We start from the raw sequence: 23,084 nt of genomic DNA, 5'->3' as shown, positions 1-23,084 counted from the left end.
TACATTTGATGTGGGAAAGGATCATATCGAAGGTTCTTAAATATATTAACAAAATAGTTAGTCGTAGTTTACAAAAATTGCACATTCAAACATATATAACTATGAGCTTAACCATTGCACCTCTTTTTGATGCAAGCGCTAATAATAATAAAAATAAATTGTTGACATTAGAGTCTCATCCTACGCACAAGAAGATAAGATTGTCTTTTGCAAATCACTCATCGATCATTATTATACAAGAAGATCATATAAATATTTTGCAATGTTATGGGCTGCCAAGATGACATGAACATGGAATCCCATCTCAACTACCATTCGGCAACGGCTTACAAAGAAGACATCATTGAATAGAATGAAGGGAATATTTCAATCTGAAAAAGGTTTAATGTCATAATTTCATCCTATCTTGAATAGCTGCTAACTACTTAATCTCTATCCCTATCTCACCTCTTATACAAATTCTCGCATCTCTAGTCACAAAAGAACACAACAAACAAACAAACAGGGAAAATTGCTGATTTGGTTTCTCGTTGTGACTTGCAGTTGCTATCATAAGAAACACCCTGTCTTCCATTTTGTTGAAGCGAAGCGTAAATTTGTTCATAATATCGAAGATATACAAAATTTATAAAGAAAATCATTTGGGTGTTCTCGAATCCACTGTTTTAGATGTGGGTGTGAGTGGATGAGAAATGTGAGAAATGGGTCGTTAGCAAGATTAAAGGAACAGGAAGATCCAGGTCAGACGTTTAGGTTTTTGAGGGATTTTTGTTTCTTGGGTGGAGACTGGCTTGGGTATGGGAAATACAAATGTTAGAGAAGGTGGAGGAAGAATAGCTGAGGAAGAAGCAGGTGGAGAATCCCATGGTGGGCCCGTGCATGGGCAGAGGGAAACAGGCAGACTCAGTCATGGTGGATCTGCTGAGTCGATGGGGCACTCTCCTCCAGATAGCCCTGGCCGTTCTAGATCTCCTGTAATGTTTGCATCTCAGGTTTGGGAATTAAAACCCTCTTACTGCTTTTGTTTTAAAACTTGCGCAATTATGTAATCTTTGCAACCTTTTAAAATTTACTATGTGAGGACAAGATCGCTTTTAATTCACTTAAGGCCAAAGTCAAGGCCTGTTTATCACTCGACGAGTGTTGAGTTTTGGAATTAAATTGCCCTGCCTGTGATTTTTGTTTTTATTAAATATTTTATGCATTAGGTTATGATTGCGAATATTTATATTATTAAATAAAATAATACTATGAAGTGCTAAGTTTAATGGAAATGTGTAATTTCAACTGTATATGTTAGAATAATCTGAGTACAAATCTGGAATGGGGAGTGTTAGCGCAGAGAGAGCTGAAGCATCGTGATCGGTCTGAGAAATAGGAATTAGAAGAATCGCGGGAAATATACTTTCCACTGTCCATAGAGGAAACTGTATCCGAGATTTTTTGGTTTTCTTTATTTAGTTTCGACTTTCCTGCCCTCTCAAGAAGAAATTAAATCAAGAACTTGCAGATTTTTTGTCTCCAAGGTGTGTTTGGGAGGTTCGTAAAATAATTTCACTTCATAGCGTTTTGGTTTTTGCTTTTGCAATTATGATTTTTAGGGGCGGAGCACCTTGTGCTGATAAATTGTGGGTTCGATGATGCTTTTAAAATACCAGCGTTTATTCTCATCTTTGAATTATAAATGCCTTGAATTCACTTCTTTACACTCCAGTACAATTAGGATTGGTGACTTACCCATTACAAATATCTATTGACAAAAATAAATGGAATATTGCTTTCCATCTGTGATAACTTACGAACAGATGGATTTCTAGCTGTATGATTTTCTGCTATGTTTCCAAGGTTAACTATAATGCCTTTATTCTTGAACCCATCATCCTTTTCAAGACATAAACAAAGAGGGTTACTGTAAATTTTGTATTATTAAATTATTTCACAATCGTCCTTTGACAAAAAAATGAATGGGATTTGCTATTCGTCTGTGATAATTTAGGATTTTATTCAATGGATTCCAGACAGTGTTCCTATCTGTTTAATAATCTGATCTGTTTCTCAGATTAAGCATAATGTCTTTATTCTTGGGCTTTTCATTCTCAGGCTATCTTGCAGGTTCAGGTTCAGGTTCAGGTTCAGCAGTTTGTGGATTTTCTTTTTCCTGAGTTCAGAATGAAGTGTACAAAATTAAATACAGAATTGAGAACACAGTTAATAAATCATAATTCAATGTCAATTGTCAATTCACAAGTGTTGAAGATAAATCAAAATGGTTTATATTATTGTAGCTACACATGAAATCAATACAGATTTATAATCATCAAATTGCGCTGCGTCACAAATCACCAGCTGACTTGTCAGAACCACAAGCAATGCCAGTGCCACTCCCACTAGCTATACAGTATCCAAGTCTTGTGTAGCAAGCAGCCTTTTGCTTGAGACAAAGGAAAGTTGTGTAAGAGAAGTATAAAAGTCGCGATTCTTAGGTGCTACATCCTAATGCCTTGTTTCTCCCTCCTCCTACCTTCTTGTTTCTGTGAGAGGAAGTGCAAGTTGGAATGCACATCCACCAGCTTCTGTCTTTTTTTCTTTCAATTAATTGAATTGGCCTAGTGGATAAAGGAGTATTTACTCCACTTTTGCTCAATTAAAAAAGAACTTACAACCTGCAGTGCTTCATGCAACATTTAAAACTATAGTTGCCAAAGGAATGAAAGGAATTATGTTTGAAATTATTTACAAAGGGGATCTTGCTTTGTAGCTACTATTAATCATCTAATCTTTTTGATTTGAAGTCAATGTTCTCATATATCTCTTCAAACATGAAGGATCCTTATTTGTGAATCTGATCTTAGTCACGATGAAATCAATGAAAAGAAACACATATTACACACATGCCCATTGATCCTTGTCGAGGACCAGTTTTTTGCTATTTTTGGCCCACTTTGTATTCGATTGCCTCCATTTGCTCTAAAGATTGTTGATTACAATGATGGTTAATGCCTCATGCTTCTTACATGTTGTCTTAAGACAATGTGTATGAGGTGAGTTAATTCTGAGCAATCTACATGGCATTAAACAAGTTAAAACAAATAAAAAAAATTCTGAGTTAAAACTTAAAATATCATCTACTTTATTTTTTTAAATAACCTAATATGGTCTTTAGGAAAACTAAAACACATTATAAAAAGTTTGAGTTAAAACTGTAAAATATAATATGCTTCATTTTTAACATTCTGAATTTTTAAAATGAAGTAGATCCTATAAAATGTAAATTAAATAATATAGATGGAAATTTTAAAACTAATGTGATTTAATGTAATGTCCCCAATTTTTAAGGTGACATTTAATTAAATTGATTTTTATTAAGTTATTAAAATATAAATAAAATATTCATATGATGGCTTAATATTAATTAATTTAATTAAACAACAATAAAATAATAAAATGTTATTATATTTCTCCAAGTCAGCCTATCTTCTGGATACTTCCTGGAGATCTTTATAAGGGGGTTCCTGGTGATTAATTGCTCATGCTTTTGATTTGATAAACGCTTGGTGATTTCTGGAGACGAAAACCTTTAGGAGTTTTGACAGAAGGGCTGGACAAATTTGGGAAGTCTCCTTTGGAGACAAATTTGCAGATAAAGATATTGAGGTTCAATATTGTTGTGATGAATTTCTTCCATTTTAAATAAAAGGATGCTTTATATGGTTGAGAGCTGGTTGTCTGACTGCTCAATTGAATTTCAACTTGGGGTTGGTCTACTGCCTCACTAAGACCTTTCATTGTGAAGATTTTTGGGTGTGATCTCCCCTGAAGGAAGATCATTGATAGTTGGCTGCAGTAGTGAGCCTACCTAACCCACTAGATACCAGACAGCTATCATACCATGTGTCGATATCTACCGCGGAGATTCTCAACTATACATTTGTGGCACAGTGAAATAAAGGCTCGACAATTGTTTAAGAACGGAGGAATATTAAGTCAAAGGCCGTAGTCTTTTGCTGAAGAGGTATCACAGGAATTGGAAGTATTATTAAGAAGGGCCTTATATATTAAATTGTTTGTTTATGTATACAGCCTGATAAAGGTTTAATAGTCCGAGTTTATTATTGCTAAAGCTATTCATTGGGAGCTATTGTGGTGGGAGACAATGAGTGCACACAGTATTGATGGGCTTCCCTTATAACAGCACGGAGCTTCCTTAAGGTTCTATTGGTGGCGACGGCATATCTTTCAGTTCACAGGTGACATACATATATCGTGAGTTAGCTTTCAGAGTGAGGCAAGAAGATTGGCGACTCCCAGCGCCAATGAATTGATATATCCCTATCTCTCAATGACTGTGAACCATTGTAAGATCTGTGATGTTATATTGTTGTAAGTCTGTTTGAAAGTCTGTATTCCTGTATTTGTTGATAATAAGAATCAATGATAATTGCCTTCAAACTATTTGGTGTTAAATCTGTATTTAGCTCAAAACTTTCTATTTTTCAAGTTTGAATGTATAACATTTCTGGAAAGGAAAAAGGAATTCTATAAGCCAGGTATATTTTAGGTTCAGAGATATTTCAGTATATTTCAGGCTCTGGGATATTTCATTTAAGGGATAAAGCCTTGAAACTTCATAAGTTTACCTTTAATAGTTCTAACTTTAAGAAGAACATAAGATGTTTTATGTACATGTGATGATTACTCTCAAACATTTGAATCTTATCAGCCTTATTGTAGAGTTGTTTCATTTTATTCAATCTCTATGTCAAAGCTTTTGCATCATCAAGTTGAGTGAGAGGATGGCACATAGTGTCCAAAATACGTGTCTGTATTTTGCCTCAACCAACAATTCCACAACTTTACAATTTTTAGCATTGTTATGACATGGACAATATTTTGAGGCTCCACAGCCTCAACAGGCTCTATGAGGATGTTGCCAACAAAGTTTGCATCCTTCACTTGCCATTCATAATCAACTGCCCTAAGGACATTGCATCTTTAGCTTACACTACAATGAAATTATTAAGGAACCAATTGTTTTGATCTTTCCATCCATCAGAAATGACAGGCAACATTGTTTTAATCCTTGAATCCCTCATAGGCTACAAGTTAGTATCTGTACACTTTCATTGCTTGGCCAAGAAAGGGAACACACCTTTTCATAGTCAAAACTTGTATGCTTGTAGGTGCCTCAGTTAACCCCCAAACCATTTCTCACTATTATGGCGATCTTACTTGATTGAAAGGAAGTCCATCGACACAACTATATTGTGTAATCATTAATGTGCTCATCTATTCTTTTGCAGGAAAGTGAGGTGATATCATCTTCTTTTGGAGTTCTCGACAATGCCCTTGTAGGATTTGCAGGATTCCTTATTGGTCAAAGGATGAGATTGTGATTTAAATTTCTTGGTGCATTGTTTGCCTCTTCTTGCCTTTTAATATAAGCAAGAATTGATTCTTTTGGCTACCTATTTTTGGTTGCCCACTACAAGCTTTGATTCCTTGGCTGACAATCACCCAATCTTTAATCACAAATGTGCCCTCTTCCAACTATGGTAGTTACTATTTTTGTTATGCCACTTGTCACAACACCAAAGACAACCCTAGCTTTAGCAAGCTGCTTAATCATTGTCAAGTGTCCCAAAAGCGGTCGAAATTGGTTGAATTTGAAAGCCCTAGCTAACCCATGGCCCATAGAGCTAGAATTCCCAATCCATTCTAGACTAACACTTGTATTTGTATGTTTTAGAATTAAAAATATTAGGAAAAAATATCACAACATAACATCAGATAACTAGTGTTCCACGGGGATGCTTCTCCCCCTCTCTAGGCCCACGTCCCCCCGTCCCTGAAACTTGTCCCCAAAACTTAAGCCCTTTGTCCCCCCATCCCCAAAGCCCGTCCCCACGTCCCCCCCTCCCCAACGCCCGTGGAACATTGCAGATAACCATTACTTGTTAAAGAAATGAACAAAAGATTAAAATTAAAAACAACAGTAAAACAGTTTAAAAAGAAAAACTCTTGTGGAGTATGGAAATTCAAAACACAAAAAAACCTTACATTGAGTAAAGAATCTCCTTGATGCAATTTACATGTTCTTCCTAGCACATATCACACACTCCTTGAGGCATAAGAACAGTGCAGGCATGGTGTTTGAATGCATAAAACTTGCAGTATGAACAATGAGTTGGAATCATAGAAACGAGACTCGGACTCGGCAAAAAATCGGCAAAACTCGCTAGGACTTGGCAAAACTCGGCAGGTTAAGGCAAAAAACTAGTTTTTAGTGAGTCTCGCCTTAAGCGAGTCCTTGGAGAGTCCCGAATCCCTGAGACTCAGCTAGGGTCACTCGGCTCGGGACTTCCCAAGACTCGGAGAGTCCTAAAACTATGGTTGGAATGTTGTTTTTTGGGGAGTGAAAGGAAAGAGATAAGAATGTATTTATAGTTATACTTAAGTTTTGACTTTTGTGTCTTGTTAGTGACTTCGAAGTCACTTTTTTAGATTGGGTTTTTTTTTTCCAAAATTACTTTTCTTTTGGGAACTTAGTGTGTTCTCCGAGTTCACCCAAAGTTAATACACTGTCCGGCCTGGAACTGCAAATTCAGCCCTAGGCATGTGGCTGAATCTGGGTTCAATCCTGACCAAAATCAATATATAGTCTTGAGTTAGACCAATCCAAGTTTTGCTTAGTTTCTATTACATCCAAGCTTCACATTTCTCAAGAAGTAACACAAGGAGAGATAACGTAAAATTGAACTATTTCACAAATGTTAAGAAAGCACTTGGTTTTATCCAAATGAAATGGGCTTTGTAATATATTGAGGTCGATCACCTGCGAGGAGGAAAATGTTAGTTGTAAATGTAAACTTTTGATAACCTAAGGTATGGTCCTGCTTTTATTGGAGTATTTTATGACACTAGAAGTGCCCACAACAATTGTTGAAATTTGAAGCATCACCTTATGCATACCAGTTCAGTGATGGAATGTGAAGGCATGCATGCTTGTTATGAGGCTTTGAACAAATTCTGAGAGGGGAAGGAACAAGTTCGTTGCAAATGACATAAAGATTGTTAATGCTGTATTTCACGCACAAAAGAAACAGATAATTGTTGGCTTAAAAATAATTAAAAAAATAAGTGCCAAATCTAGTACTGCCCATGTGTTTTTAAGACGTTCAATGCCAAATTCCACATCAAACTCCCAGCTAATTTTTCAGGTGTGACTTGCCACATCGCGTGAAAAATTGAGCTTTCTTCTCTCATATTTTTTTAAAATATTTTGAGATTCACACTGGTATATTGGACAATTGAGATTCAGATGCATAAACAATCACTGCAGTTTCTAAAGAAGTTCAAGAGAGAGATTATGTACGTGTGTGTATATATATATATATATTGAATTTAATACTTTCAGATTAATATAAAACTCAGAAATCAGAATTTAGTTTCTAACTAGATTGATTAGCTGAAAGATTTACTGATTTTTAGATTTAGGCATAACATAGAAATGAACAAAAATAAGAACAAGACACGGTTACCCTGGGAAAACCTCCTAGGAGGAAAAACCCAGCCAGAAAAGATCCACAGATCTGATTATGGATTATATTCATAAAATGATTACAACACTTATCTCAAGTACTTGAAGATGTCTGAGATGTTTGCTCTTAGGGCTGATGAAATCAACAACAGGTCTGCACTTTCATGAGCATCAGGTCTGCCCCTTTAACACACCAACCAGCACTCAGGCTCATACCCTAGATCTGCACTTTTAGTGCATCTTAAGTCTGCACTTTTGCTTGAGACTGGACTGCAACCTTAGCGCCTTGAATCTAGAATAGTTCGCCCTCCTTTATGATGGTATTTGCTCTTAATGTTAGCACCTTCGATGGCAGAGATAATTCGCAATTATTCCTTCTTCAAACTTCGCATTAGGCAGATGTATAATTCGCATTGAGAGATCTTATGTTTAGTGAATAATGAGGTGAAGTTGTCATTTATTTATATGTGGTGCAAGATCTTAGTTAGGTCGGCTTTTGCTTTATAATTAACTTTTATTTATTAATTTCCTTTTGAGCGAATTGCCTTGATAGAATAGGGTCGGCCCTATTTTATGGGAGCATGTTTGAGTGTGGCGTGAGGATTTAGGGGTGCCGTGAGAGATAGGGCCCAGCCCTACACGTTGAAGGAGGGGCCAGCCCTTTGGGCGGATTCCAATGTTGCCTAAGGCAATTGGAATCTGCCATTCCTTCCTAATTACAATCAACAATATATATATATATATATATATATATATATATATATATATATATATATATATATATATATATGTATGTATGCATACAAATCTAAATAATTGTTTCTATAATTTTAATTTAAAAAAAATAGTGCACAATACATCTTTAACTCTAAAGAATATAAAATGTTAAAAATTTAAACCTAAGTTACCACACCTAATATTGCTTTAGGTTCGGGTTCAAGGGTTTGGTTCATGGGTTTGAGCAAAATTTTTTTGGGCGCTGGGTTCATCCATACAAAAAATTAATAACACAGACACACACACACACACACATATATATATACACACATGTACATATATATACACATACATATTTATATATATACACAAGTATATATATGAATATATACATACATATACATATATTTATATATATACATATATATACATATATACATATAAGCATCAACAATCAGCCATCATTGATCAAGCATCATCATATGGTTCTTCAAAATAGCATCATCATCCTATTTGATGATGTAGGTACTGGTAAATTGTATATATATATTTGTAGCAGTATTTAAGTTCAAAATGCCACACATAGCATCATATATTGTGTAATAAACAAAACCACTATAAAAATAAACAATATTACGATGCCAATTAGTCAATCTCAAATGTCTTGATATATGTTATAATTAAAAGATAACAATGTCAAGCATTAACAATCAGCCATCATTGATCAAGCATCATCATATGGTTCTTCAAAATAGCATCATCATCCATATTTGAAGATGTAGGTACTGGTAAATTAGAAGAACAACAATGCCATTGGCATTGGCACTAGCACTAGCAATAGCAAATACATAGTTGGATAAAACATATTATCAAAACATAATAATAGGCATTGTATACTAACTACATCAATCCCCCCACCCCACTCCACCCCACCCCTCCCCTCCCAATAAAAAGTCTTTATCTAGACAAGAAGGAAAACAAGTAATTATCAAGTAACATTAGGGAAGATTGTGCTATTTGATGATGATATTGTAGATGAGGACCTGTAGGCAAGCTTGGAAGCATAGTTCTCAAACTCAGACTTGGAGAGTACTTCACAAATCAAATAAGTTCGGTGGGGGTCTAGAGGTAATGCCCCTAGTAGGGTTTATGACAAGTGCCCCTTGCATGGTTCTATGGGTAGTGCCTTTATGTAATGTCCCAAGTCAATAAAATAATTCAATAAAATGGCTAAGAAAGTGTGCAACCCAACAAGTCACTTTGTTTATAAAAAGTGAAATATTATTATTATTATTTTTTGATTGGTAAGGGGCCGAAGCGGTTAACGCTTTTGAATGGAGCTATGAACTAGTGAGGCCACATTTCTGAGGGACCTCATCCTCAGAGATGTTTTTTGCCATTGCGTGCGCATGGCATCTCCACCTTATCACTCCGTTGCACGTGCATGGCAGTTCACCCTTATATCTCACCTGCCTTGCGCAAGCGAAACCTCATCTCTTCATCACTGCATGCAGGCGTCACCTTATCTCTCCATTGCTGCGCATATAGTTATCTCCTTATCTCTCCATGGTGGCAGTTCCCTCTCCTTATAACTCTCATCCATCACACCTCTTCTACCAGTGGTTCCTCCATGTCATCGCTTGTGTCTCCATGTTGCCAACATGTGCCTTGTTAGGGGCGCCTGCAGGGTGAAAGGCACAAGTTTTGAACTTGTGACTGCCCTATCAATAGGGCTTGTGACTTGCCATCACGTTACGGGGTCATCCCTGTGAAATATTAATTTTTATAAAAAAATAAAATTTAATAAAAGTGACTTTATTAGAAATGAAGTGGGGAAGAAGAAATAAAAAATAAAAATTAAATTTATTTTCCCTCATATGGTTCAGGCCGCTTATGGAAGTAAAAAAATATTTAAAAATAGTAAATGTTTCCTTTTTCTCTAGAAACTTCCTCAAGATCTTTATAAGGACTTCATCTTCATTTTGGAGGCATGAGTGAGTTTATTTCTTCCTGTGGAAAATTTTCTTGTTGGCTATAACTTGGTTTCAGCTTCATTCCAAGGACGAAAACCCTTGTGAATTTGGTGAGTGGGATGGAAACCTAGCTAATCCATTGGAGGTTCTGTGACGTGGATCTACTTGTGCTTCATTTTTGATTGATTGGTGAAAAGAGCAGAAATTCTACATCAGATATTAGGGCTTTTTCATTTGGCGAGTTGGGCTATTATTTGCCTAGGGTTTCACCATAGATTTGGAGCACCATATTGTAGAAGGGTGGTGACTTGCCCTAGAGGACAAATTGGGTGATTTTGTGGAGCATAGGGTTTGATTTCATTTTCAGATTTTGGGCAGACCTATTCACCATCCTTGGAGCAGTGATTTTGATGCTTGTTATCATCATTTAATTAGGGCTTTGCCCTAAGATTGTAGTGTGATTATTTGAAGGAGATTTGTGAGTTGTTGGAAGACGTTTTCACCATATGGAGCAGCAAACCCTAGCCAGTTTATAGCAGACCTGAGCGCCTCAATTTGTAGCTGCATTTTAGGGCTTTGTAATTAATTGCACTAGGGTTTGAAACCCTCATTTTGGGCGTTATAACTTGGCCATCATTTCAAGGACAACTTTGCATGTTTGGTATGTATAAACCCTATAATTTATTTCTGTTTGTGGACAGCAGATTTCTGGGCAAGTTGGGTATTAAAATCTGCATATCTATCTCTATTTTATCTCAAAAAATAATCTGAAAACTATTTCTTTAGTTGGTAAATTCAAATCTGATTCTGACATAATATCTGGGACTGTAATTGAGATTTTTTACAAGCAAGTAAATTTTCAGAATGTTGTGCCCTAGTTTGTAGAATTTGTTATCTTTTCCTAGTATCCCTATTTGGGGATATTACACTCTAGCATGGCGATGGGCAGTGCCTCTCACGGGGTTGAGGGGTAGTGCCCTTCATTTCATGGGGGTCTCGTGGCAGCAACCCTTGCAAGGTCCAAGGGTGGTGCCCTTGGTGTGTTCTCAGTTGCGGGACAAGGCGGGGCTGAGGGGCATACTAAGCCCAAATTCTAATCTTTGAAACCACACAAATTTGGAAGCATAGTTGGCAAACTTGGACTTGGAGAGTACTTGGGAAATCGAATAAGTTCAGTGGGGGTCTAGGGGTTATGCCTCTGGTAGGGATTAGGAGTAGCGCCTCTTGCAGGCTGGGGTTTAGGGGTAGTGCCTCTAGCATGGCGAGGGGCAGTGCCCCTTGCGGGGGTTTGGGAGTAGTGTCCCCAGTGGGGTTGAGGGGAAGTGCCCCTCATGGGGGTCTGTGGGCAACACCCCTAGTAGGGTTGAGGGGCAACGCCCCTTGCAAAGTCTAGGGGTAGTGCCTCTAGTGTGTTCCTTGTCTCGATACAAGGTAGGGCTAAGGGGCGGAGCCCTTGCCACCAAGCCCAAATTCAAACCTTTGTAACCACACAAACTTTCATGGTGCATGTCATTTTGCATTCACTCTCAGTAAGGGAAATGAATTTGTTTGTCTTTAAAATGCATTGGAATCCACACTTTAGGGTTTGGGGGGTGAATTGCAAGGTAAAAAAAGTCAAAAAAAAATGCTGAATGGTGTGGGTACCTGCCAAATTTGCCCTGGGTTCACATGGGATATGTAATGCCCCCATTTTGAAATAGGATTTAATACTAAAATTAAAAGAATAAAAATAAAAGTAAAATTAACACAGAAAATAATAAATTAAAATAATTAAAACTTAGTTAAGTTTAAATGAATGGTCGAAGGCATGAAATGAAAAGTTGTGACCTCCTCAAACATGAGGCATAAAAGGGAGAAGATAACTTCATTTGAAACAGCAATTTTAATATCCAATCAGATGTGCAGTTCTGAATTATTTAGTAAGACAGCAATGAGGGGGCATGACCTTTAAAAGGGATATCTCTTTCTAAAGAGATGTGTCTCTTTAATGAGATATGAGGGTTTAAAAAGAGTAAGCAATTAATATGGAGAAGGGGGTTATGGAGAAAAGGAAGAAAGAATGGAACATAGGGATTAAGGAAGGATTAATGGAAGAAGAAAGAAATGGGCAGGAAATAAGGAAGTGACTTTTGAGGATAGAAATGATGAAAGGTCATGACCTTTTGAAGGGGTGGTAATTGTGAAAGGTTGTGACCCTTGCAAACGGAAGGCATGATTAAGGGGTGTGACTCTCCCTTACATTGGAAGTTATAAGGTGGAGAAGGTTTCATTTGAGGAGAGTGGAAGGGGAATCCTAGCAGGAGTATATTGGATAAGACGTTGAATATACAACAAAGGAATTAACTAAGACAGTTTGGTATGAATTCTCTATATGGGCATAACAAGTACTGTGACTGCATAATTGTATTTCTGCATATCTATTATTATTAGTGACTACTATCATGATTGTTAATGTTTATACATATCCATATAACAGTCTGATTTAATGACATCCTACAGTTTATCTTATGCTATGTATTCCTTTATATTTTCTGAGTGCTACCAGCCATGGTGGAAGGAGTGTAGGCCTGCGAGGGCACAGTGATGGGGCACTCCTCTAGGGTACACCACCTCTATGAGGGAACTAGATGGTTCCATGAGGCCAAGGGGGTACTGCCCTTGGGCCTAGAGGAGATGGCATTCCAGGGCACCCTGTTGCAGCCTCATTCCCCTACCAAGGTGCAACAAGACCAATCATAGAGAGAGGGAAAAGGTTGGCAAGATGAGGGGATAATGGAAAAGTGGATACCTCAGTGGGTAGATCACCTCATATGGATGGCATGGGCCACATGAGGCCAAGAGGGATGGTATATCTGCTCTTGGGCCTAGGGTAGAGGGTCCAAGACACCCCATCGAAGTCACACCCTCCTTTGTTCTCCCATGGTTGAGTCCTCCAAAGATATCTAATATTTTATGACTAAACTAATAGTTATGCTATGAATTTACTGATTATAATAATCTGATTATTGTAGTAAATCTGATTTAATTTACTGATTATAATACTCTGATTATTGTTGTAAGGGCCTTCTAATCTGTTTGCAGGGTTTAAATCAGGGAAAGGTATACTCTAAACCCATTTAATTACTTAGAAATTGAGAATTAGGGCAAATTTAGGGCATTCCTAATTATGAGGGCTACTCCATTAAAGACATGAGTATCATCATTCTTGAATCTTTTTATTTATTTTCTTCTCTGTTTTTAACATTTTAGGAATTCTAACAGCAGTCAGCAGAAACTCACAAATATTAATGAAAATTAGATAACATTCACCACGACCCCACTTTTAAAACATTTGTGAAAACTTGACAACATCCAATGCCATCCCATGCTCATTGTTTCCTCCACTCTCTACCAAGCTTGAGATGCTGGTGCTATAGGAATTAAGAAGTATTTGAACATCAACTTCCTAAAGTTAAAGATAGAGATTGTGCAGCTGAGTAATCAAAAACAGTAATAGCTTTTTTAATAGTCTATTTTGACTGCAATACCAGGTAAACATTCCTTGTTTCTTCGAAGGTCAACCATTTGTACATGCCATCATGTTGTCTGTCTAAAGCTTTAAAAGAATTTAAAATCATTATCATGACGCTCAAATTGTGGGGACTCCCCAGCATACCCAAGAGGGTTGAGGGACTTCTAGAAGTCCTTAGGCTGTCCTAAGGACATTGGAGCATTACCCCAACATGGATGGATGTCATGCAGATGTCCACTGCTACTGCAATGCATCCTGGAAACAACCCCACTCTAATTTACCCCTTCAAAGTTTTTTCAAATTAAGTAATCTAGTAATAAACAAAGGCATTAAGTTGTTCAATCCGTATTTGACAATAAATGTCATTACTAGCATTTCAGTATTTGTAAGTTTGCATCTGTTTTATTTTTTGTTAGTGCACCTTCTTTTGCTGTATCATTTGTCAGGGGAAAATATTGTAACAAAAGAGCCACAAATTTTCAAATTTAAACATGTAGTTTCTAGATTTAAAAAAAGGAATATTACTTGACTTGACTAATCTTTTGACTTATGAAGTATCTTTCATCAAAGGAACGTTTTGTTCAAAATGGCCATTTTAGTTTTAAATTTCACAAATTTTGGCATTTTTAATTGTGAATATAAGTTTGCATCTGTTTTATTCTTTGTTAGTGCACCTTCTCTTGCAGTATCACTTGGCAGTAGAAAATATTGTTTTTTAAGGATTTCAATAATGTGATATTGTAATTTGTAACAAAGGAACGACAAATTTTTAAATGTATTTTTTAGGTTTAAATGAAAGAATATTACCTGACTCAACCAATCTATTGACTTATGAAGTGTCTTTCATCAAATGAACTTTTTGTTCAAATTACCTATTTTAGTTTTAAATTTCACAAAACTTTAGCTTTTTTAATAGTGAAGTTCAAGAGATGGTTCTTGAAAATGTACAAGAAGTTAATAGCCTGTTTTCGGTACATAAGACAATAACAGCATAAACCTGGGTCCTGCATTTTATGTAGTATTGTTTGTTTTCCAGTTTCCGAATTATTTGTCTCAAAATGAATTATATAATATGATGTGTGTGGTATTGATTTCAGGATTTATTTATGTTCCTTTAGCTTGATTGTTTTGTTTAGGTTTGGTGTTAAAATTATCCCTATTTGTGATTTTCTATTTTTGTTAAATGTTTTCTGTTGGTTCCCTTTCTTCCAAGCATTCCAATTAAGGTAAGGAGCGGATTCCAATTGCCCAAGGCAACATTGGAATCCGCACTTAAGGGCTGGGCCCTTCTCACACGCCACTCTCCTATAGGGCCGACCCTATATCTCACGCCTCATAATATGCCTCTCACTTAAACTGAAACGTGTTAAGGGAAAAGGTAATTAATAAATTATATATTTACTACAAGCTGACCTTGTGAGAAAGGTATATATATGTGCACTTCAAGATGAAATAATTCATTCATTATCACATCATCACTCAGCAAACCTATCCTATGAATGAACTACTTTGGTGATCAGCGAAGTATAATCAGAGGTTAGCGAACTGCATTTAGAGGGCAGCAACCTTGTCAAGACACGGCGAACTCTCTTACAGGTCTGCGAACTGATCTGTAGAAGGCAGCGAACATCATCTAAGGGTCAGCAGATCAACCTTGTAGACAGCAGTCTCAATCTGCCTTCCTCCTTGACACAACAACAGTTGTATTGCAGATAAGTTCATAGTTGCTATCTGTCCTAGGGTTCTATGCATATTTACTGACAGCTTTATGTGAAGCTCATTGTAAACTCCATTAAATTATAGCCTAATCTAGATAATTTGGTTGCTGGGTTTTTCCTCCAAGAGGGAGGTTTTCCCAGGGTACATGTGTGTTATGTGCATAATTTACCTAGCATTCTGATTTTCATTCTACATTGCTAATCTGATTACTTAAAATCAACAAGATCTTGATAGTAGGAGGACAATGGAGTTAGATTTGTAATTGCATGCATATGCTTTGAGAGTAGATAATTGTGTTTTTCATTTTGCAGCTTGCACGTGTGTGTGATTTATAGGCACTTCATTGTGGGATGTTGGAATGCTTTTGAATTTGAGATTCTGATAGCACATTTCCTCCATCTACACTCTCATCCATACATAATATTTTCAACAAAGACTACTTTAAAGAGTCAAGGTCTCCTAATTATACCTTCTTTTCTTAAGGAGGTAAATTGGAACATGTTGTATTCTTTGGTATACATTTTTCCCATAGTTTCCTACTATCCAGGCCTAGCCCCCGAGGGGTCCTTTTTAATCCTAAGGACCACAAAAAGACACTCATTTTTTGCTTGGATCCATAGCCAAAAGGCTTTTATCCTGTTTTGCTCTTATAGGAGGCATTTAATACCATTTCTTTTGTTAATATTACTGTTAATAATGTTTCCGATTTCTCTTTAGTGTTTTTCGGACTTTAACCTTCTGGTTGATCTGATTTAAAGTTGTATTCAGGGGGGACAACACACTAGCTATGGAATTAATGTATTGTAGATAGAAATTGAACGGTACTGAAATGAAAATTAACAAGACTGAAATTGCTTAACAAAAAAATTTATTGCAAAAGAAGAGTATACAGAGGGTATATCTATTTTATAGATTTACAACGCAGAAACTAAAAAGCTACTAAAAATAGTAAATGAACGGTTCTCTGTGAGTTCTGAAGAATCATCCCTTATGGTGGGTGATGTGTGTTCTTATTAGAAGTCAAAATGAACTGTCAAAAAAAGAACACATAACTTTGGAAGCTGAAGCCTGAAATTAACCGTTGGAAACTTGGAATGGTACTATGTTGTTAGTAACACTTGTAGGGTTCATAAATCTGTGACCATAGCTCAATCTAAACCTCTGATGTACATTGGAAAGATTAGGGTACAAATTAGTAATAATGCTCCGGGAAATAGCTCAGCATTTCTTAGGGGCATCCAGACAAATTTCCAAGGGAAGCTCTCTAAATGCAAGATAAGAAAATATGGAAAATACCCAAAAATATATTTTCTGAAAATTTCAAAATTCTGCTCAGAACTGTTTCCCAAATCATTGGTGAAGGAATAATCAGCCCAAAGTATTTTGTTCTTCTACATTGTCATCATTTCTTGGGCTGTTGGATCCCCACCCCTCATTCATGGGAAAGGAAATGCATTTATTCCCTGGAATTTTTATTTTCCTTGTTTTCACAAATGCAGTGGTTACCTCCTAGCATTTTATGATTAATTTTCTTCTGCTTTTCTAATTTGATGTTTCCTGGTCTATCAATCGGCATGGATGTGCTTTTAGCTTTCCTTTTGGCTTTCATATGCAATAGGAAAGAGACAAGCATGCAAATTAATGCGTGTTGTGTTGGCTACAGCAACATTTCTTCCCTGAAAAGGGAATTGATTTGGCGAAACTTTTGTAATGTCTTTGATTTGAGAAAAACCATATTTAGCAACTGAAGTATCTTTATGAAGAAAGAAAATGCATGCTTTTGCCATGCTTAAATCATCCAATTTTGCTTGTTTTTATGTTTCCTTCTCTGTTTTCTTGTGCTTATAACTTAATTGACTGATAAATAAGCTAGACATTGTCATAGATTGGAAACAGCCACCAGACTATCTTGAATCATATAGGATCAGGGTATAGTAAAAAGATCAATTTAAGTTTAACTTGTAACATCTGTGAATGTGAGTTGTATTTGGTGAAGGGGAAGCCCATAAAACCACTACTTTCCTTTCTCTTAAAAATGCAGGAGGATCCTGGATTTCTTCATGCAATATCTGGCATCAAAAAAACTGAAAGAAAGAAAGACACAAAGAAATTATATTAATGTCCAGAAATGGCCAAAAATATGTCGAAGGTTCTGGAATCCAGCTGGTACAATAACAAAGAACTGCCCACATGGGTAGGTGAGTCGGCTTGGGCCGTGGGTTTGCGCCCCATTGGTCTTGGGTTTGACTCCCTCCTTGCGGGCTGTGGATCCTCCCCGTAGGGGACTAGTGTCACCTCAGCTCGCCCCTTCCTTCTCCCCAACTTGGCAATAAAGTAAGTCCAAGGTAAGGCAGGTTGGGCGCTGGGCTGGGTCGCGGGGATACCCCTGTTGTAACGAAAAAAAACAAAACAAAGAACTAATGCAAAAAAGGATGTTCTGGACAGAAAAACAAACACAAAAGTGGACTAATCAAAAAAGGGCAGATCCCCAAGCAAGTACAATAAAAGGGAGGGGGGGAAGACCCCATAATGCAATAAACAGAAGGCCATCCAAGTGAAACCAAAATCCTTCAGTGTTTGTGTCTCGAGACATTTTACAGGAGCCAACAACAATACTGTTGATCACAATGGGAATGCCAATGCAGAGTTTAAGAATGCTTGCTGGACAGATTTGAGAGCTCCATGGGTCAGTTAGACAACCCAGAGGTCATGGGTCAGTTGGACAACCCAGAGGTAGCCAATGGTGTGAAAACCTCCTCTAATGTTCAGGGCCAAAGGACTGCAGGTAGTGGGAAAAAACTGGTGATGTTAGCCTGTTGCCGAAATCTGAAAGAAAAAACTGAAGCATGGGAGTGGACATTTTAATGTAATTTTTGTACTGATTTCTAAAAGTCATGAACCAAGATGTGCACTCTTCATGTAGACACTCACCTGGAGACGCGCCTTTTCTTAGAAGTGCATTGACTGCTCCTGTGTAGTAGAAAGCCTTTTCTTGTTGTTAACTCTTTTATTTTTTTTAATGAACCAGCATAATGTGCAATGCCCTAGAGAAAAATAAATTGTTTTCAAGCCTATTGTTTCTCCTTCCATGCTTCATACTTGTGGATTCAACAATTTAATAATTTATTTGTCTGACCTAGCTTTTAAATTTTGTTCTCTATGATGATTTATGTGTTGTTAGCATCATTATGGACTAAAGTTCAGTTTTGCAAAGTGAAAAGGATATCTGGTTCCCCATTTGTTATATTGAACATGTTAGACCTGGTATAACTCTATTTGAAAGGATGCAAACATGATAAATTTAAATTCAGTGTTAATTTGGAAGAGAAAAGGAGATAATTCTTTAGGAATTTTTTTTCCAAATAAAATATTCAGTGGAGTTTTATTAACGAGGATGGTCTTTATCATTAATGTAATGCTGTGTATTCTGAGTGATTTTTCATTTCTTCTTGGGGATGGAGGATGAGAGGGTAACATCACCGATATCAGTTTATGTGGACATTATTTTTGGACCTATTTTGGCTGCTGATCTACTTATGGATCTTGTTCTATATTACCAGAGGAGATTTGGTACTTTGCCCTTGGATTGGACTCAAAGACACATTATTCCTGAATTCTGCATAGATTTACCTTATCTTCTAGACATCAGTAAACTGTACTAATATATTTTATTTATATTTCATTTATTCGATTATCATATTTTCTGTCTTTTGTGGGGTAAAATTAAATTTTGCAGGTTCAATTATAATCTGTTCAAAAGTAAGTATTTTGTTTGGGCAAAATCAATAAAAAAATCAGTTTTTGGAAAGTCATGCAACTGGAATTTTCACAAGCCAACGTTCCAGAGTCAGCTTGGTTGAACTAGGAGACAAAAGTATTTAGCTTGTCAAAATATTAATAAAATTTCAAACATTTCATATATTATTGGGACAGTGAGGTATGCCAGTATTAGCAGAGGTTTTGCCAGGTTGAGCTTAGTTTCATTGAGAGTTTGGCAAATTTGAGCTAACAGCGAGAGTTGATTGTCTTGGCAAGTCTTGCGAGGCATTTGCTGAGTCAAACTCATCTTGGATTTTTTTCTTTTTTGGGGTTCTTATAATCCCCATTTTTCTCTGGGATTGTCATGATCTGTTTATAATAAAATCTATACTTATTATTGCAAGCTGTCTATGATTTTGATAGCTCCAATATGCATTTTTTATGTGTAACTTTATATTATTCTTTAAACTCTATAAACAGTGTCTTGAAAGAACAATATTAGTAAAATTATTATTCATAGGGGCAGTAGAAGCCGAGAAACTATGGCACATACTAGTTAAATTTAAAGTTTTTGGCTGATGATAGCTACAATAATAACCTAAGTTAATAACCTAAGTTACTGGGAATGCCAAAGGGGCTAGCAATTTGAGTTTACAGTGATTCAGAAACATCTCAGAAATGTAATAACACTGATAACTGACATCTAAAATTGGAAACAGTGGTGAAGTAGAGGCACCAGCAAAAAGTGGCCTTGAAACAGCTTCAGAAAAAGGTTGGTTGTGACATGACATTCTTGAAGGTAAGTTTGTCTAGTTCTAATCTTTATAGAGAACTCGAAGACATCAATGATGTAGAACTTCAATTTGATAATATATGTATAACTAGATGGATAGGAAATTGAGTGGTTAGACTTAGGATGCATTAATATGTATTTTGAATAGATGATGATACATTTTTCAACTTCTCAAATAATGTAAATATCTTTGCTCTTCTTCAGAATGATTAATTTTATCATACTTAACTTTTTTCTTTTGTTGTATCCCTGTTTCGGTACCCAAATCTGTTTCTGTTTCTGTTTATGGTGACTTAGAACACAACATTACTGTGTAAGCAGTGAAATATTTTTTCACCTATTTCAGTTACATAGAAATGAAGAAGAGTTTATTGCAGTTTTTCTTCTTTTGATCATTGCTTTAACCAATTCAATTTGTAGGTACCTGTAGCCCCACTCCAAAATTCTGCTGAACCAGTTCCGAACCAGTCATGGGCATACAATTCATCTACTTCTGAAGATATATATTATGAAAAAGGCATTCCGACCATGATAACTTGGAGCTATGGTGGCAATGATGTTGCAGTGGAAGGGTCGTGGGATAATTGGACCTCAAGGTATGCCAAAAGAATAAAATACCCCCTACAATTGGCCTGAGACATCTGCTTTTAGCAATTTACCTGTGTAAATGTTCAGTATTTCTCTAGTTGCTGCAATGATTTGCCATCTTTTCATTTGCAAGTTCTTTTTTCATTGAAAGGTATTCTGTTTAGTTATTTGACCTTGCAGATTGCCAGAAGCTCACTTTATGAAATGCCTGTTTTGAATTGGATAGTCTTTAGATGTATTTTAACTCTAGAAAAAATGTCTATAGTAAATAATTTATTGATAATTGGGAAAATTAATTTGTTTGACCTAATGCATGTCCTGCAGAAAGCCTTTGCATAGAGCAGGAAAAGACTTCACTATCATGTTAGTTCTTCCATCAGGAGTATATCAGTACAAATTTATTATTGATGGCGAATGGAGATACGTACCTGACCTGCCTTGGATGACTGATGAGATGGGGAATGTTACCAATGTTCTGGATGTGCAAGTATATTCTCCTCATTATTTTACTATCATCAGATCATGGACCTCTTTTGTATTGACTTCTAAACTTGTGATGATTCACTGTTATACAGGATTATGTGCCTGAGAATTTGGAAAGTGTGGCTGAGTTTGAACCGCCCCAGTCACCAGATTCAAGCTACACTGGTCCATTTCCTGGCCCAGAAGACTATGCTAAGGAGCCTCCTGCTGTTCCACCTCATCTGCATCTCACACTTCTTAATGTTCCTCCAGTGGAAGCCCCAGGGACGGGGGCTGTGGCACGGCCTCAGCATGTAATTCTGAACCATCTTTATGTAGAAAAGGGGAGGAACTCGCAAGCAGTCTTGTCTCTTGGCTTAACACACCGTTATCGATCTAAATATGTCACTGTTATCCTGTATAAGCCCCTCAAAGTGAAATCATGAGATGTCTGCTAGTGTTGGATGGTTGTCACCTTTCTTCCTTGATTGTGCTTTTTTATGCGCCAAATGAACTGAACTAACATAATTCAGTTCAGATTTAATCTTTTGTATGTTTTACATGATAAAGAAAGGCTCTAGCATGTCAAATGCACCCCCAAGTTTTGCTGTGTATTAGGTGTAAAAATAGTGTCTGATTGACAACCTTTTTTTAATTGTGAAACATGCCTGCTGAAATCAATGGACATGGAATGCCAATATGTTTTTCCCCGGACCAGGTACAAAAGTAGTTACTGGTACAAACTTTGCTTCCAAGTTAAAGTCACTCCACAGTAATTGGATATCGAGCTGCTCCTCACGTTCCCTCTTTGTTTGAATAACAAGGAATGGTGTTGGCTGGAACAAAACCAAATTTATTGAAAACCACAAAACCAAGATTGACAATGTAATATTGGGTTAAAGCTTGTATAGTTTTTTCTAGTTGGTGTTGGTTACGATACAGAGCTGCAAAGCTAACACATGGCTGGAGTAAATGTACTTGGGTTAAGGCTGAACTTGAATGCTTTGTCTATTGATATTATACTTGCCCGGAAACGGAATGAGCTCTTTGTGCATGTTGTCAAGCAAGTCACATCTTGTGTGCTTTAAGACTGCAAAATAATTTGAGTCTCTTGAATGAGCAGGATTAAGAGTTACACAGATTTATCTATTTCTCTTACATATAATATTTTCATTTTCTTTTACCTTGTCCAGATCTAGCCGTCACATAAGTAGGCAGGAAAAGAAAGCTGAAAGGCTGGTCTTATTACGTGCTTCATCATCAATAAAAGGTTATGAAAGCTGACAGCTTTTGTGATATCATAATGCCAAGTAAGGAAGCAGTCCTATGCAGGGTTCAGGATCTATTTAACGGAGTGGGAGGTTCTATGAGTAGAGAAAAACGTATAAGGATAATTTTGAATTCTTTAGAAAATATAAGGACTTATTTTTAAGTTTTTAGATTTCTAGTGGCCGTCTTTGGTGCCAGGCTGGAAATTCTCCTCTCTAGTGTAGGGTTTTTTACAATACTAGAAGCACCGACATTACTTTACCATTAGTGGCTGCTAAAGATTTACCAAACCATTAGCTTCCAAAAAATTTTGAACTAAAACGCTGAGTACTGCCTACTGCAATAAAATCCATGGGACTAGATTGTCAAACATGACAAAATAATTTCAACACCAACTGAATTTTTTCAGATATCCCGTCTCCATAAACCATACCCTAACACTTGTGTTAAGTGCCTATGTTAAAGTGTGTTTATTTTAGAACTTCTCTAGATGGATTGGTTTTGTCATTCCCATGTTTGAACCAAGGCCATTATAGTGTTGAACACACCAACTAAACCACTACACTACAACTGGATTCCATAACCTGTTTTGCCCTAGTCTACACTATGTGTGATTTATAAACATAGATGACATTTTCACTTCACTTTCATCCCTTCACTTTGCAATCTCAACTAACCTCTTTGAGTTGGTTGCAGAGCAATGTTCGTTTAACGCTCAAATAGGCCCATGCACCCACTACATATGAAAGTGAACTT

The 23,084-nt window shown here is 36.6% G+C and overlaps 1 protein-coding gene across 1 annotated transcript; it reads left to right on the top strand.

Annotated features, from left to right (window-relative positions):
- Positions 1-281: 281 nt before the first annotated feature.
- Positions 282-22,130, top strand: LOC131046497 (SNF1-related protein kinase regulatory subunit beta-2). The gene is made up of 4 exons (XM_057980259.1): positions 282-992; positions 20,430-20,605; positions 20,922-21,084; positions 21,173-22,130. The coding sequence occupies exons 1-4, from the start codon at positions 798-800 to the stop codon at positions 21,503-21,505; spliced, it is 867 nt and encodes a 288-aa protein (XP_057836242.1). The 5' UTR covers positions 282-797; the 3' UTR covers positions 21,506-22,130.
- The last annotated feature ends 954 nt before the right edge of the window (positions 22,131-23,084 follow it).

Source organism: Cryptomeria japonica, chromosome 10 (assembly GCF_030272615.1).
Source record: "Cryptomeria japonica chromosome 10, Sugi_1.0, whole genome shotgun sequence".
In the NCBI taxonomy this organism is placed as follows: domain Eukaryota; kingdom Viridiplantae; phylum Streptophyta; class Pinopsida; order Cupressales; family Cupressaceae; genus Cryptomeria; species Cryptomeria japonica.
The sequence above is the reverse complement of the archived record's forward strand: the minus strand, read 5'-3'. Positions and strand labels throughout refer to the sequence as shown.